Source organism: Lissotriton helveticus, chromosome 8 (assembly GCF_964261635.1).
Source record: "Lissotriton helveticus chromosome 8, aLisHel1.1, whole genome shotgun sequence".
Classification (NCBI taxonomy): Eukaryota; Metazoa; Chordata; class Amphibia; order Caudata; family Salamandridae; genus Lissotriton; species Lissotriton helveticus.
This window is the reverse complement of record NC_136069.1, coordinates 421125540-421140017: the sequence shown is the minus strand read 5'-3', so window position 1 is coordinate 421140017 and position 14478 is coordinate 421125540. Positions and strand designations below refer to the sequence as shown.

The following is a 14478-nucleotide window of genomic DNA, read 5'->3' as shown; positions in this document are numbered from 1 at the left end:
TTTCCATCATAAACATATGAGAAAAGTCTATGATTTAGCCAAAGTTTGGTCTTTGCAAGTCATTCTGTATAAGAAAAGTCCCTGAGATCTATGCAAGCTACACTTCCCCAGCCTACCCTAGGCATCTTGTTTTCAGAAATGTCTGTGTCTGGCAGGTATTTCTGGAATGCAAACGAGGCCTGGTCTAAATACTGCAGCTATCCACATCTCTAAAATTGGTAAGTATGCAAGGCAAAGTCTTGATGTTTCCTTGTGTCTTAGGGGCCTTTGAGAGCCTCTTTTTTATGAATGATAACTCAGTCACACAAGTGGGGTAATATTGTTATTGTGGGAAGTATAGGAATGCTGTGTGGTAGGACATTTGTGGATCCTTGCAGGCTCCATTAGTGTGGGGTGCTTTCACTTTTGTTTTTCTGTAATGTCAGTGAACACAACATGCTATTCGATATGGCAAAACAAAAAATCTAACTCAGGATTTGTGGGAAGCATTTCCCTCACATGCTAACTTTGATTATGGAAAAGAAAATGCTTCTGGTATTTTCACCAGTACTGTGGATGGCTTGTTGAAGTCCACCGCACTGTGAAGGTAGTGTGGTGGACGTCAACGGGTCATTGTCTGTCCTAGAGCAGTTAAATCCCACCATATCCATGCAGCCTGATGTCTAGTCCAACAAGGATTGACAATGAGCTGCAGGGATATGAAGGCAACATTTCACTAACTTCTTTGTCCCAAGACCGTAGGCGACTTTGTCCTCTAGAAGACCCCCAGGTTGGTAGGCATGTGGGACTGGGGAACAGCGAAAAGCACAGTGGTCAAATTAAGGTGGCACATGCTGCTAATGGCCGTGCACGGACAAGAGAAAGTTTTAGTTGCCATACATGGTTCAGGAAGAAGAGGGTGTGATATCTTGTGGTTCCTCTCTATGGTGTTGTACTTTCTAGGTCTAGTTGCTCTTGTATGCTCTTTCTTAGAACTGTGTTGGAATGTGTATATGTCATAGTGGAGCTGTAAAGGAGTTGTTTCTCAAACTGTGAGGCAGTTGAAGCAGTTCATCTCTGTTGCTGTATGAGATCTTCTCCATGGAATAAATCTGCAGTTTCCTGACATATTGTGCCTGGACCTGATTTCTTAAAATCCTACAGAGGGTTAGGCAGAAAATAAAAAATATTGAGAAGTGCAAAGAAGATAGAAGGAAAGATAGAAGAGTATCTAAAAAAGGAGAGAAGATTGAGAGAAAGAATGTAGAGTAAACAGAAAAAGCAAGAGAGAGAAAATGAAAGGCAGGAATGGGAAGATAGATGTGGCACCAAACAGAACAGCATAGTGAGGAAATGGTTGATAGAGTCAGTGGGAACAGAGATTGGGACAGAATAGAGAAAGTAAGAGAGAGCCTAAAGGAGCAAAATGAGAGCTGGTATATATAGAGGGTTGGAGATTGTGAGTAGAATTTATAGCTTACCATGTTTTGGTCAGTTCACCAGGCCCATTGTCATTTCAAAGCACAATTCTGCATTTTATTTTCTAGAAGGGATCTTAGTATAAGACTTTAAAAAATCACCTTACCTTTTGGCTTCTCGGTTTCCTTTTGCAAATTGATTAACAATGGCACTCACATGCTAATTTTTACTTTATGCTCTTGGTGAGAAGTGCTAACACTTTCTCTTTTAATGCATACCAGCCATGTCTACATTTGCTGCTATAGTCGCTGAAAAGGACAACCTACTTGCTGAGATGTCCAGGTTCTCTTAAGGAAGTTAATTGGCTTTCTAGTGTACATTTAAATATGCAGGCTCTTAATTATTTCATAACATTAAGGTTGACTTTTATTTGCACCCATAGTAATGCTGAACAATACCTTTGCAAGGAAAGATTTTCCATTTCTATTGGAAATGGCAGGGTTTCATGCTTGCTACATTCACCACTCAGAAAAGTGCATGCTCATCTAAGCAATGCTAGGCACATACTTGAGGATTCTTGCAGGAAGTCTACTGCATGTGAAAGAGTACAGAATGTCCATAATTATGGGATTGGACGTCTATGTAGCATCCAAGTTGGAGGCACCATGCAAGGAGCATCAGACAGATATGTCATTGCAGAGCAGGATCCTAGATGCAAACCTTGAAAGCATCACTCAGAGCTTTAGAGTTAGTGCTGCTGCCTGCTAATCCATGGCTCCTCTAACCGAAGATGGAACTACTGTCCTTAGCAGGCCACGGGCCCCAAATGGACCCATCTCAGGCTCACACAATCATCTATCCTTTACCATGTGTACCTGTCTTGCTGGTGGTCACCTAACGATGTTCTCCTTTTGTACACCTTTCAGATAACCTGCCTTTAACTATGAGGGGTGTATGTCAATGTCAGAGACTGGTTCAAGTCCATGCAGTTTTGACTAGTGCTTTTGACTACATATAATTGAACTATCCATCTTTTGTCACAACCATAAAGTGAAATTCATTGTGGGACCTTCCCAACATCCCCTGTGAAATGACATTTAAATTCTATTTAGTTTTCACCATTGTTGCAGCCCTACAATGTTTGAAAGACACTGTTTACCACTAATTTCACAAAACATTCTTGATGTATGCTCCAAGCTTTCTATAAAGTTAATTTAAATTAGTGGCAAGTTAAATTAAAACTTCACCTCAGAATTTGGTCGGAATTAGGAAATTCCACACTTTACGAATCAGATGAAATTTCCTAGATTTACGTGAGGTAAGGTTTATCCTTTTGGGCCTTCCAGGTATGATGATTTCCTAATGTACAATATCCCTGATATGACGTACTTCAGCAAAACAATAATGTGTTTGGAGGCTGAACATCTCCTACAAGAAATGTGGGAGAGAAGGCTCTAAGCAGAAGTCAGCTTATTTAAAAGAAAAGAACTTGATAATCTTTGCATTGGAGGAAGCTTGAACAGTAAAAAAAATACTCAAAGTAGCGAGTCAGCCTACTTCACAACTTTATACCCTTCTACTAATTGATAATCTAATTGATAGATTTTAAAGCTGGATTGTGAAAAGTTGATTGAGTGTAAAAAGCAACGTATTCCTTCGCACAGAATCACACAGTGTGCACCTGAGTATCGAAGGCAGAGAATATCGAAGACAGAACAACAAATCTATAATGCTGACAGGTAATTATGGGGTTTTCTATACCTTATTCCACTTATATGTACCTCTGCGATACATATATCTTCAAGGTATGTAAATGTGAAGTTAGGAATAGTAAATCTACACTTCCCTCTATATAGTACGGGATGGGATGATTATATCCTGGACAGTTTATGGCGCTTTTCGATTTCGGTAATATTATGTGATATGAGTTGTATTGGTATTGGGTGCCTAGGGAAGGGTCCGTCATCCAAATTACCCCCAAATAGGATCACAGATCCCTAATAAATTATACAAATCCCTAGCACACCAAACATAGATTAATTTCAAATATACAATTTTTTCACATTGAAGGAGCACAATATATTTCTTCCAGAAGTCTTTAATGAATGGTATCTCGTAATGAATCCCACCAACAAGTGTTTTGTCGTATAGGTTTTACCCACGACTTCCTCAGGTCTTGCGGACACAAGTACTTCCCGGTTAGCCTTCTGACTGGTTGTATTTCCGTCCCAGCCTGAGATTGGCTGGGTGAAACAAGTAAACCTCAAAGCGTTGATATTGCGCATAGGATTGCCCAAATTTTAGTGTACCAATTTGTGCACCAATTGGAATTAGTACTGCTTATTGCACATTATTCGTGCGTTCAAACGGACAGTATTGGCGTCCGTCACACAGTACTTAGTCTTAGCACCGCCAGGAATCCTCTTATCGTTCCAGCGTTCCCTCTATATACTTACCTTTCAATATTCTGTCCTCGATAATCTTGTACCATGATATTCTGGGGGGCGGGGGGAGTCGATATTTAGTGATGCAACCAGTATTTGGGAAGGAATACACCTATAGAGCACAGCTTTAATGTTTGGTCATAGCTGAGTGCCAAACCCCCCTAAAAATATACTTTGGCTACTGGCCTGACTATTTCTCCTTTAAAGTGCCAAGACGGGGACTCTTGGGGCTAGCCTAAAATACAAAGAAATTAATCTATGATTAATCCCAAGAGAATCTATTGCACACCAGCTCCCTTTTTTGTTTGTGTGGAGTTTTATATAGTGCAAACTAGACCCGAAGGTGTCAGAGCGTCTTACATGAGCACCAGTTACATTACAGACAGACACATTCATCTTTTTGTTTTGTTTTTGTTAGGCACAGGGAGATGAAATTATTTGCCCTGAATCACAGAATGTTGAGCGTCCCTGCCGAGACTCAAAACCGGTTCTCCAGCTCTGAAGTCGACCACCCTAGGAGACTCGAACCCGGTTCTCCAGCTCCGAAGTCGATCACCCTAGGCGATAGGCCACATTCTCTCCCATGAATGGAAAGTAGGAAAATTCAAGAAATGTGCTCAGGTATACTCATATAAATTCACCAAGAGTAAACAACTCATTTGCTGAAAAGAGTATCTAACCTCAAAAACTGACACAGACCGTGAATTTCCAAATGCTCTAGTCAAATTAGATCAACTCCTCTGTTCACACCTCAAAAACTCAATTTTCAAATATCAAAAAACTGTGTGAGCCTTGGCCACAAGTGCACTAATTTCCCATTCTCCAGAACTGGCTACAGAAATCTCCAGGGGGCATATTAGTAAGAACCTCATTAAAATTATCGGTGTTTTAGCGGCAGGAAAGTTATTGAATTCCAATAGAAGCCCAGGTTAGATGTCCTGCACATCTAACCTGGGCTTCTATTGGAATTCTATAACTCATATTAGCAAGCCCATTATCACCGTTTTAGCAGCAGTTTCCTGCCGCTAAAACAGCGATCATTTTAACGAGGTTCTTGCTAATATGCACCCAGGTTTCTTTAAAAGATTAGGGGCCTGATTCACAAAAGTAATCTGAGACAAAATCTTAACTTTACTACCTTCGGGATTCACAAAAGGCATTTAGGAGTAGTAAAGTTAGGATTTTGTCCTAAGTTTGTCTTAAATTTTGGTTTTAAGCTTAAGACAAAATCCTAACTCAAGTTAAACTTAAGTTGTTATTTTGTCTTAAGACCAAAACTTAAGACAAATTTAAGACAAAATCCTAACTTAAGGTAGTATTTTGTCTTAAGACCAAAACGTAACACAAACTTAAGACAAAATCTTAACTTAAGTTTACCTTAAGTTTAACTTAAGTTAGGATTTTGTCTTAAGACCAAAACTTAAGACAAACTTAAGACACAATTCTAACTTTACTACTCCTAAATGCCTTTTGTGAATACCAAAAGATCGTTATGCCAACACAAACAACACACCCTTCTGACTTCACACCAAAATATTGCCAAAATGTAGCATAAAGGAGTACAATGACCATGAAGTAGCATGTCTTGATCTGTCAGCTACCTTTAATATGTCAAACATAAAACACTTCTGTCTACACATATTAGACATGCGAACAAGATAATCCCCAGATTGCAGGCTGTAGTGAAAGGGGTGATGGAGCGAGATTCAGAAATGTATTCATTTCAGCTCGTGAAGTTACACTTCCATAATTAATTTAATATTATTAATAATGTGTGCAGTGAGAAAACTAACCAACCTACATTAAGAATTGCATTTTCATAAACACGCGGGAAACTTATATGTGTGCTCATAAACGTGCATTATGTTGCATTTGCATGTGGGTGAAAATAATGAATTAATTCTGTCTATTGTCATGTCAAAACTAAATGCTGCTGTTTATTAATGGCATGTGCTTATTTCTGTGTGCTCATGTTTTGTTTTCCTGTCTTAAATGTTGCACGAATTTGTTTGTTGCTTTGTTCTGCTTCTGCTAGGTAACATAGATTAATGGGTTAATGATTAGCAAAGGTGGGTGGGTAACAGAGCGAACTTTATTTCTTGCATTAATTATTCTTTTGTGTTTGTTTATACACTAGCTAACAAGAAAGTGGTTTGGGGCCTAGTGCATTTGCAGTTGGCAAAAGTTCTGCTCGATGAAAGCAAGAGTCCAGTGTGGAAAATTCTCTGCCAAGTTTTTTTACATGCAGAAAAAGATAAACGTGATGAACTGACTGTTCTTTTGATCAGTGTGGCCAAGGCCAGGAACCGGCAGAGAAGTGTGACAAGCTAAGGAAGTCGTGAACATTATTTAATAATTGTTGCAAACTGGAGGAAGCTTCATGACTCGATAGTAAAGGACAATGGACTCTAAGAAAGAGACGGAACTGGGGTTCTGAGGAATGCAATGACATTATGGCCTGTCACTTGACAGCCAATTGAAACTCAGACCGCGCAAAAAGTATATTATTTTTCTTAGATTAGTTAGTTAGAAAGGTATAAAAACTCTTCCTCTGCAGGGAGAGCTGCCGCTGCTTGCTGTTCTCTGGATGAACGTATCGTGCTGTTGGACTTCACTTGGAGCACGTAAGAGATCTTTTTAGGGCCTAAAGACTTTTACCCTTATTCTTTAATGAAGCAAGTGTAGCTAGGAACTTAGGGTTTAGATGATGTCAAACTGCTTTTCTATTTGAATATGCTTTTAATTCATGCTTGAAACTGTCATTACCTTTTGCTAAAATCCTTAAAAATGATGCTTGAATAAAAAGATTCTAATGCACTTCTTTTGAATAATAGTTAATAAATAAATTCTTTGAAAAACAAGCTGGTCTTGTTATTTCATGAGTTTAGGTTACCATTAGCAGATCTTTACGCCACAGTGGCTTAATTAATCATAGAGTTTGTTATAGTGTGATGAATTTATTTTACTGCCGTTGTATATAAATGTATATATTTTGTGAATAGCTTAATTAGGTCACATGATTCAGTTGCTCAAAATATGTCATGTTAGTTTATGGGCCTTGTGAGTGATTTATGATTAATGGTGAGTATTGTGGAGTTGGGTAGCGTTGCTTATGGCATATTTTCTATAGGGCCGCGGGATCAGGGGCATTGAAAGGGCCACCAGTCTTGTGACCAGACATTTTGGTTCCCTTAGATAACAAACTCGGACTGAAATTGTCATGGGAATTAACTTTGATGAACAGTCACATTTATTCCTCAAATTTATAAGCCACCTGTTTTTAAATGCTTTGATTAGAAAATGTATTCATGGATCCCAATCAGTTTCTAAAATATAGGGGTCCAGTCTCTTATTATCTCTAAACTGGGCTACGGTAACTTGGATTATCTCAGCCTTCCTATCTACATTACCAACAGACTAAAAACCTTCTTCATTGTGTACATCAGAACGCACAGAAATCCTGTCCTTGGAGCCCCAAGGACCGAATGGACTAGAGAACAGTCTCCCCTATAGACCTCAGGTATGTATCAGATACTCTCATTTGTCTATCCAGATGCTGTACACTAAAAGAGCCGCTTCGGTCTTCCTTGTCTACACACAAGGCCGCATAGAGCCTTTGTGTCTCCTTATTGTTCCCACCCTAATTGGGAGTGAACCTCTGACAAGTGAGAGTATCTGATACATACCCGAGGTCTATATGGGAGACTGTTCTCTAGTCCATTGGGGCTCAAATGACAGAATTTCTGTGCGTTGTGATGTACACAATGAAGAAGGTTTAGGGCACAGACCTTCCAGTTTTGAAAGAATTACGAGCCTTGACAAAGTTGTCAATACGACGAAACACGTTGGCTGTGTATATCATTGACTGACCTGCATGTCAACAGACTGTGTCTCATTGATTGATGTCAACATACCTTGGTTCAGTGATTCCTGTAACAAGTGTTGGATTGAAAAGTTTGAAAAACTTAAAATTGCATCTGCAACATAGGCAGGTCAAAATGTATGTGTGTAGTGCTCTGGATTGCTCAATCATAATTAGGAAAGACATGATAATTTGTACCCTCTCATTTGGCAACTGAAAAGCATTCCTTCAAAGGGCATGTATGATTGCGCGAGAATGCCCGCACAATTGCACCCACAAATACATACACACACATATCCCCCCCACATGGTGCAGCACACTGTGAATATATATATATATAGTCTTACACAACACATATTGGTAGTCTAATTTGCGTTAATCGTGCCTTTTTCTAATATACTTACATCCATGCCAGCTTCTCTCGGCTTGAGGGTTCTGTGTTGCCCTCTAAGCGTCTGAAGAACAAGAAATACTACATGTTCTTTCTTTCCAGTGCGTTCTTCTTCTTCACTTTGATTAAGAATTTCCATTATCACTTCACTGTCGAAAAAGTCTTTTGCAACTGACTCAATTATGCCTGCAAGAAACAGAATATTGAAAGTAACAAACCACCATTGTCAAGTGTTACAATGACCTACATGTAAGTAATTTAATATAATATATCAATCAGCCAAGACTTCCAGGATGCTCTAGCTTTCATCTAAAGAATATTCCTTGCAGAATGGAGCGTTGCCTTGGTCACCACGTTTTGTGGCCCAGGCCATTAAGGATGCACAAGGGGGTTTGTAAAACAAATGCATCATATATTTGATATGAGGGCTACGGGCCCAATTTACTAACATTTCATGAAATACAGGGCTGTAAGTAAAGTCGCTGCACTGAGTGAAAGGGGACAGCACAAACCCACCATATCTACTGAGATATGGTGCATTTCTGCAGTCTCCTTGTGCAGGCGTTCTATGTCCCGCCTAGTGCCAATATAGCCAGCCTTGCAATATAGTGCAAGGGTGCATGTGCTACAGACAGGATTGTTTTTGTACAGGAAGGGATGCAGCACACAGAAAAAGAAAGTAACGAGCTGTGGCCTAGCACACAATTATGAAGCCTCACTGCAGAATGTCCAGAGGGCCCCTGAGTCTCCCATATTTCACAGATGTTCATTGACCTTGGTCTGATTGAAGGTCCTCTGAAGGGTTTGGGGGCCCCCAAATGGTCGGGGTCCCCCTGCATCTCTGGGGGTACAGGGGCCTGTATTATGCCCTGGTAATGATTGTAAATTAAGCACTTTTTCCTTATTAAGCTTCTTTCAGAGAGGCATAGCATTTTGGAACAATCCCAGGTTTACTCACATTAGTAAATCTGGGATTTCATTAAAATCCATGGGTGGATGCATGGGATCGTCATGATCCACCCATAGAACGCCTCCCAATTCAAAGTTACGTTTCCTTGCAGTACGTTTAGGGGAAAACCACAGGCAAATCAGATTTGCCTGGCTTTGTAAATCTCAACTAACATTTTGCATCGTGGTTGCGCCAAAAAAGTGGTGCAACCATGGTGCAAAATGTTAGTAAATCTAGGCCTAAGTGTCCAGGGATGCGGATTCAAACCTAACAACATGCATGTGGGCAGAGCATATTAAAGAATTTCAGGATATCGAAACAAGGTAAATTCACATTCAGGACATTTTAACAGAAATAATTTATATTGTTGGTGATCATCCTGAAACAGTGGCGTGGGTAGAGCTCTGATTACAATCTGCCGCTTCCACTCTGTGCCATGCCCTGAGCCTATCTGCAGAAAACTGAAGAATGTAGAGGAACTAGTAGAGAGGCTGCATAGAGACTAAGAGTAGGAGATCCTACCCTTAGGTCAGACGTCAACACTTGGATGTCATTTGGGGATTAAAACTTGTATGATAAATATCAGACCTGGTTTCTGGGGTCCCAGGACAGTTACCATACCGCGACCAGCGCCAAGGACTCTGGCTCACCGGCCACCCGTCGCTACGACTCAGCTGCCCTCCTCGCACTCAACTCCAGAAGGAACAACAACTGCCAGCTGTCAACGCCGAACACCACCCACGGCCAGTTCTCCTGCCGTCACTGTCACCAAACCTTCCCCACCCTCAGCACTACCATGGCCGCTGCCCCCACGCCGGCAGCCAACACAACTGAAGCCGTGAAGTGCATCCTCCTCAATGTGCGTTCCCTGCACAAACATGCAGTAGAGATCTGGTACCTCCTTGTCACCCTCTCACCTGATGTCGCCTTCTTCACAGAAACCTGGACCAACGCCTCGTCTGCCCCGATATCGCCACCGCCATTCCCAACGGCTACAAGATCCAGAGTAAGGATCACCCCCACCACACAGGAGGAGGACTCGCCATTGCACACAAGAGCTCCATCTGACTCTTTACCTCCAGCACAAGGGACCCCCTCTCCAACACCGAACACCTCCACTTCCAGATCCAGCTCATCCCCAGAACCACGTTTCACGGCACCCTTGCATACAGACACCCCGGAGCTTGCCCTTCTGTCACCACTACCATTGTGGACCTCATCGTACCCCGCGCCATCGCCTCCACGGACTACATACTCATCGGAGACCTGAACTCCCACCTCGACAACCGCAGGGAACCCGTCTCCACCGCCCTCCTAGACAACCTCGCCAACATCTGACTGAGGCAGCTCGTCAACACCCCCACACACAATACAGGACACACCCTTGACCCCATCTTTGCAGGAGGCAACAACATCTAGCTCAGCCACACCTGGCAGCCCCTCTGGACAGACCACCACTGCGTAAACTTCTCTGTCAACACCACCACTGCTCAGAAGCCCACGCCCCGCCCACCACAAAGGAATTGGAGCAAGGTCAGAGTGGAGTACTTCAACTAAACCCTCATCCACGACTTCCCCTCCGCCACGACCGACGCCAACTCTGCAGCCAAGGAACTACACCGCTGGATCACAAGCTGCGCAGACAAGCTCGCACCCCACCGCTACCCCGATAGACAGCGTCCCCTGAAGGCCACTTGGTTCACCTCCAAAAAGGCAGACGCCTTGCAAAACGATGGAGAAACAGCAAAACCACCTAAGACCAGACCACCTACAAGAACACCATGACAGAATGCCACCAACTTGTAAGATCCACTAAGAGGACCTTCATCCGGAACAAAATCCTCCCCCACTCCATTAACTCTAAGGAACTTTTCAACATCATCCAACAATTTACCAAACCTCCAGCAAAGCCACGGACTTCACACCCTCCCAGGACCTCTGCAACAAGCTCGGCTCCTACTTCCCCCTGAAAATCAAGACCCTCTATGACAACTTCAGCAAACAGATTTCAGAAACCACCATCACCTCCAGCGATGACAGCCAGCCCACCATCACCACCTGGACCCCGGTCACCGCAGAAGATACGACCATGAAGAGCACACATTAAGGAGCCCCCTTGGACCCCTGCCCGCCCCACATCTTCTACAGAGCCTCCACCGCCAGAGCACCTGAGCTATGCCGCACCATCAATGCCTCCTTTGAATCTGGCATTTTCACCGATGACTGGAAGCAGGCAGAAGCCAAGCCCCTCCTCAAGAAACCCTCTGCTAACCCTACAGACCTGAAGAACTACCGTCCCATCTCTCTCCTTCCCTTCGCAGCCAAGGTCACAGATAAAATCGGTAATGCCCAGCTAACACCTTCATCAAAGAGAACGCCATCCTCGACTCTTCACAGTCTGGATTCCGCAGCAACCACAGCACCGAGACCACCCTCCTTGCCGCCACCAATGACATCCACACGCTCTTTGACCAGGGCCACACCGTGGCCCTCATTCTGCTAGACCTCTCCGCAGCCTGCAACACAGTCTCCCACTGCACTCTCGCAGCAAGACTCCATTATGCTGGCGTACTGGGAAACGCCTTTGACTGGATCTGCCCTTTTCTCCCCGGCAAAACCCAAAGGATAAGACTCTCACCCAGCCTCTCCGAACCCAAAGAAATCAACTGAGGATTATCCCAAGGATCATCGCTCAGCCCCACTCTCTTCAACATCTATATGTTCCTCCTCGTCGCCATCATCAGACAGCATGGACTCAGCATAGTATCCTATGCCGACAAGACCCAGATCATCCTCTCCCTCGCGATGAACCCCAATGACACCAGACTCAGCTTCCAGGAAGTAATGAAAGACGTTGCAGTCTGGATGAGCTGCAGCTGCCTAAAGCTCAACTCGGAGAAGACTGAGGTCCTCATCCTTGGACCCTCCCCCACTGCTTGAGACAACACCTGGTGGCCCACTGCCCACGGAAACCCACCCACCCCCACTGACCACGCCCAAAACGACAGCATCATCCTCGACTCCTCCCTAATCATGACTCACCAGATTAATGCCGTCACCTCCACCTGCTTCAACTCCCTCTGCATCCTCCGCGAGACCTTCAAGTGGATCCCGCCCGAAGCCAGAAACACCATCACCCACACACTCATAACCAGCAGACTCGACTAAGGAAATGCCCTGTACACTGAAATCAACAAATCCCTCCTACACAAACTCCAGACCATCCAGAACAGCATGGCCAGACTTGTTCTCGAAACCCCACAGCATGAGCACATGACCCAACACCTGCGAGACCCCCACTGGCTCCCCATCGAGAAGAGAGTTACCTTCAAGCTATTCACCCTCGCCTACAAATCACTCCATAACCTCGGACCTAAACACCTCAACAAAAGAGTCTTTTTCCACGTACCCAAAAGAAACACCCGCGATGCCGACCTCACCCTAGCAGAAACTCTGCGCATCTACAGAACCAGAGGAGGTGGAAGAGCTCCCCGCTCCCCTACTCTGCGCACCTTCAGGAAGAGCCTCAATACCTGGCTTTTCCGATAACCCGGAATAGGACCATTTTTCATGATCACACAGGATCAACTCCTTTCTGTGCAGTCTCACAATAGTATTATGGCTCACTCATAGGTAACAGAACAGCCAAATCACTAATGAGGGGTATTTCTTATAACTAGTGGAATCACCAATTGTCTAAGTCATTGCTGTTAATAGACGACCATGCTCGAGTAAATACCCGACAACAGTCCTCATGTGCACTATGCACCATGTTTAATGTAGGTATACCGGGGACTCGTGAGCCCGCCTACCTCTTACGTGAAAAAATCCTCTTGTATCCATGGTGTTCCCTTGAGGTGTCATTCTCTTCGCTACACATTTTTCTGCCAAATGATTTTTTTGCAGAATTTACTTTAACAAATTGTCAATAGCATTTGGTGTAGGCACTACTTAGACTGAATTTTCAGTCATTTTGTGATGTTCCGTGCAACTGTCAAAAGATGTTAATCAATATACCAAATCTTCTTCCCCGTTTTTATAAAGAATACAGTTTTTTCAAAAAAATAGTTTAGGTGCTGGACGCATTGCAGTAGATACCCATGAAAAAATGATAGCTAAGAGGGTAATGTCAAAGCAAAAACTGATACGAGACTGATCTGTTGCATGGCACACTGACATGATCTGCGTCCACAAGACAGGGTTTCATTGGTATTGATGTTCTTTGAGTGGAGGGCAACCCTGTTCTTTCTTTTCCCTCTGAGCTCCTTTTTGTGATAGCCCCAAATGGAAGTGCCAAATAACTCTTTGGCCCTGACAATACAAAAAGTGCAATCAGTGCGCTTGCGCGACTGTTGAGCTCACTGCAGGATAAACATTAGGGCTATTTAGGACACAGGGCAGGGGAGCATAAGTCTCCACAGAGACATTCCGTCCCAGAAATATCTCCAATGCTACCCCAGCATTTTGAAAAATCAGTGTCCACGTTTCCTTAGGTTTGAACGAAACAAAATTTAACAAGCTAATCTATAAAATGCAATGTCCCATATCCATTCCAGGAAACCACCGGCTCAAATTAAGCACTGGCTTTCAAGTAGATAAGTGATGGCAATTAACAGTGACCAAAGACAGAATCGCCTGTACCTGGGACGATGTGACACAGACCTCGTCTGTCCGAATAGTAGTGCAGCAGCATGGCTCCGTCTGATCTTTTTTCCACACGGAATGATGGGGCATTCATTTCCTGTCAAGCAAGAATATTAACTGTGATCAGCAAGTTCAATACACACTTTTGTAAGTTTTTCTAGAAGCATGGTAATGCAACTTTAAACGTTATAACTTTAAATTTGTAGGTGAGATGCATTTACCTAAAACATTTTTTAGAAAGTACATTAAATAAATGCTGCTATTTCATGGTAATTACATGATTTGCATTTATTGTATTGTATTGCCCTCTGATGTATTGCATTGTATTATAGCATTTATACTATGGAGCACTGGGCCGAGGTGGAGTCCATCTTTTGCAACCGGAAGAAATGGGTGGCTACGGTAGTGCCCTCTTGCGACAGCCTGGGGCGACCTCTTGAACACATTTCAGCATGATCCTAGCGATGATACTCGCCCGCCTTAGAAGAGTACGAGACCGCCATTGAATCCATGTCATACAGATCTTGAGGGATAAATCCCCTCATCTAACAACGCTCCGATATATTGTGATACCCCAACATATGGGGTTGGCTATGGCGCGCTCCAATGTGACATCCACGGATGCTACACTTGATACCCTATCCAAGCTCACACTACAGGACCAGACTTAGTTACTGTTGAATGTTGCTTTAGAAAAAAAACTATTAATTCCTCATTTATGTATTAATCAGAGTTCAGATTCCAGCATATTCCGAATGGCTAATACTCAAGGACAGTATACCTACATGTA

At 43.1% G+C, this 14478-nt stretch overlaps 1 protein-coding gene across 1 annotated transcript in view; it reads right to left on the bottom strand.

The window, feature by feature from the left end:
* The window catches only part of LOC144773748 (guanylate cyclase soluble subunit beta-2-like), a 152135-nt gene that overhangs the window by 114881 nt on the left and 22776 nt on the right, over positions 1–14478 (bottom strand). Inside the window, exons 3-4 of the mRNA XM_078658881.1 lie at positions 13686–13785; positions 8109–8281 (exon numbers count right to left, since the gene is read on the bottom strand). Of these exons, the coding sequence (XP_078515007.1) occupies positions 8109–8281; positions 13686–13785 (273 nt within the window). The remainder of the gene's footprint in view (positions 1–8108; positions 8282–13685; positions 13786–14478) is intronic.